General features: G+C 67.2%; 1 protein-coding gene across 1 annotated transcript; it reads left to right on the forward strand.

Moving 5' to 3' along the window:
• Positions 1-368: 368 nt before the first annotated feature.
• On the forward strand, positions 369-1,894 carry TMEM158 (transmembrane protein 158). The gene is given in 2 exon segments (XM_040628161.1): positions 369-408; positions 411-1,894. Coding segments are annotated over 2 exon segments (894 nt in total). The 3' UTR covers positions 1,265-1,894.
• Positions 1,895-2,247: the final 353 nt, after the last annotated feature.

Here is a 2,247-nt window from a genome sequence, read left to right on the forward strand (position 1 = left end):
GTCTCGCAGCCGCGCGGGCGGAGGGCGGGGCGCGCAGGAGGCGGAGCTGAGCCGGGGAATCCTGCTCCAGGCGAGCGCCGGGCCCTGCAGAGCAGCTCGGCTGTCCGAGGGCCCCCGCGCCGGGGGCGGCGGGGAACCCCAGACGCAGCCGGGCCGGGAGGGATCCCTGTGCCCAGCGAGCCGCCGCCTCCGCCGCCGCCATCGCCGCCTCCGCCTCCGCGCCGCCCCCGCGGGCTGCCAGGTGCCGGGCGCGCCCCCACTCCGCCCGGCCGCCGGCTCCCGTGGTCCCGCCGTCCGCTCTCCGGCCCGTCGCCCGGGCGCCATGCAGCCGCCGCCCGCCCCGCGCGCGTAGGCGCCCGCCGCAGGCCATGCTGCTCCCGCTCGCCGCGCTGCTGGCCGCCGCCTGCCCTTGCCGCCCGCCCGCGGCGGCCGCGACGCGCCGGGCCTCGGCGGGGCGCCCCCCAATGCCTCCGTCAACGCGTCGTCCGCGGGCGAGCCCGCCGCCCCGCGGCTGCTGGCCTCGGCAGCTCCCGGGCCCCCCGAGCGCCCGGGCCCGGAGGAGGCGGCGGCGGCGGCGCCGTGCAACATCAGCGTGCAGCGACAGATGCTGAGCTCTCTGCTCGTGCGCTGGGGCCGCCCGCGGGGCTTCCAGTGCGACCTGCTGCTCTTCTCCACCAACGCGCACGGCCGCGCCTTCTTCGCCGCCGCCTTCCACCGCGTCGGGCCACCGCTGCTCATCGAGCACCTGGGGCTGGCGGCCGGCGGCGCGCAGCAGGACCTGCGCCTCTGCGTGGGCTGCGGCTGGGTGCGCGGCCGCCGCCCCGGCCGCCTCCGGCCCGCCGCCGCCGCCGCCGCCGCCTCCGGGGCGCCCACCGCGCTGCCCGCCTACCCCGCGGCCGAGCCCCCCGGGCCGCTGTGGCTGCAGGGCGAGCCGCTGCACTTCTGCTGCCTGGACTTCAGCCTGGAGGAGCTGCAGGGCGAGCCGGGCTGGCGGCTGAACCGCAAGCCCATCGAGTCCACGCTGGTCGCCTGCTTCATGACCCTGGTCATCGTCGTGTGGAGCGTGGCCGCCCTCATCTGGCCGGTGCCCATCATCGCCGGCTTCCTGCCCAACGGCATGGAGCAGCGCCGGACCACCGCCAGCGCCGCTGCCGCCGCCGCCCCCGCCGCCGTGCCCGCGGGGACCACCGCCGCAGCCGCCGCTGCCGCTGCCGCCGCCGCCGCAGCCGCCGCGGCAGTCACCTCGGGGGCGGCGGCCAAGTGACCCGCCCCGCTCCCCCCCGCGTCCGCCCTGTGGCCGCGCTCTCGGGTGCCTTTCCCGCCGGGAGACTCGGCCGGTGTGCTTCGTGCTGTAGTGACCGTTAGTTCTTCTTCCGGGGAGGGGGCCGCCCGAGGGGCCCCCAGCGGCTTTGCCCAGCGACCCGCGTGCCGCGCTTCGTTCCGAAAGGCAGGTGCCAGCCTTTGCGCCCAAGGGTGGGATCCGCAGCTAGGAAGACAGAGAGGAGGGAAACGGGGCCCTTTCCCCTCTATTGTATCCCCCTGCCCTCCTCCCTTCCCGCACCCACGTGCCCTATATTCATGGCAGAAAATGACCAAATCCTGTGTATTTGTTTTATATATTTAATAACTGTTTTAAATGAAAGTTTTAGTAAAAAAAAAAAATCAAATTGCTATTGCTGTAGTAAGAGAAGCTCTTTGTAACCAAACATAGTATTTGAAGTTTGTTGTTTTTTAATTTATTTAAAAAGGGGGGGCATGGGAAGGATTTCACACCCACATATTGTTACCGCTAAAAATGAACTTTATGAACCTTTTCCAAGTCGATCTATCCAGTGACGTGGCCTGGTGGGCGTTTCTTGTACTTCTGTGGTTTTTTGGCTTTTAATACAGACATTTTCCTCCAGAGATGCGTATGTAGCTTTTTCTTTCTTTGATTTAGGAAAAGGACTCCACGAATTACAAGATGTTGCCCTGAAATGTGAGGGAGGGATGCTCCAAATTTGGAGAGGGGCTAGTGCTCCCCTGTCCAGGAGAGGCAGGAGATGGAAACTATATTACTTGCCCTAATGGCAACTGTTTGACCCCTCACCAGGCTGCCCCCCAGTAACCACCCATCCCCCACCCCACCCTCAGCCTCACTGACATTTGTCACGGTGGCATACAGGGTTTTATGTCATTTGTCTTTTTGTCCCCTGCCTCACAGTCTGTGAAATGCCCAGTAAAATGCCAGAATGGTAAAATCAGAAA

This window comes from Ursus maritimus, unplaced genomic scaffold (assembly GCF_017311325.1).
Source record: "Ursus maritimus isolate PB19 unplaced genomic scaffold, ASM1731132v1 scaffold_14, whole genome shotgun sequence".
NCBI classification, from domain to species: Eukaryota; Metazoa; Chordata; class Mammalia; order Carnivora; family Ursidae; genus Ursus; species Ursus maritimus.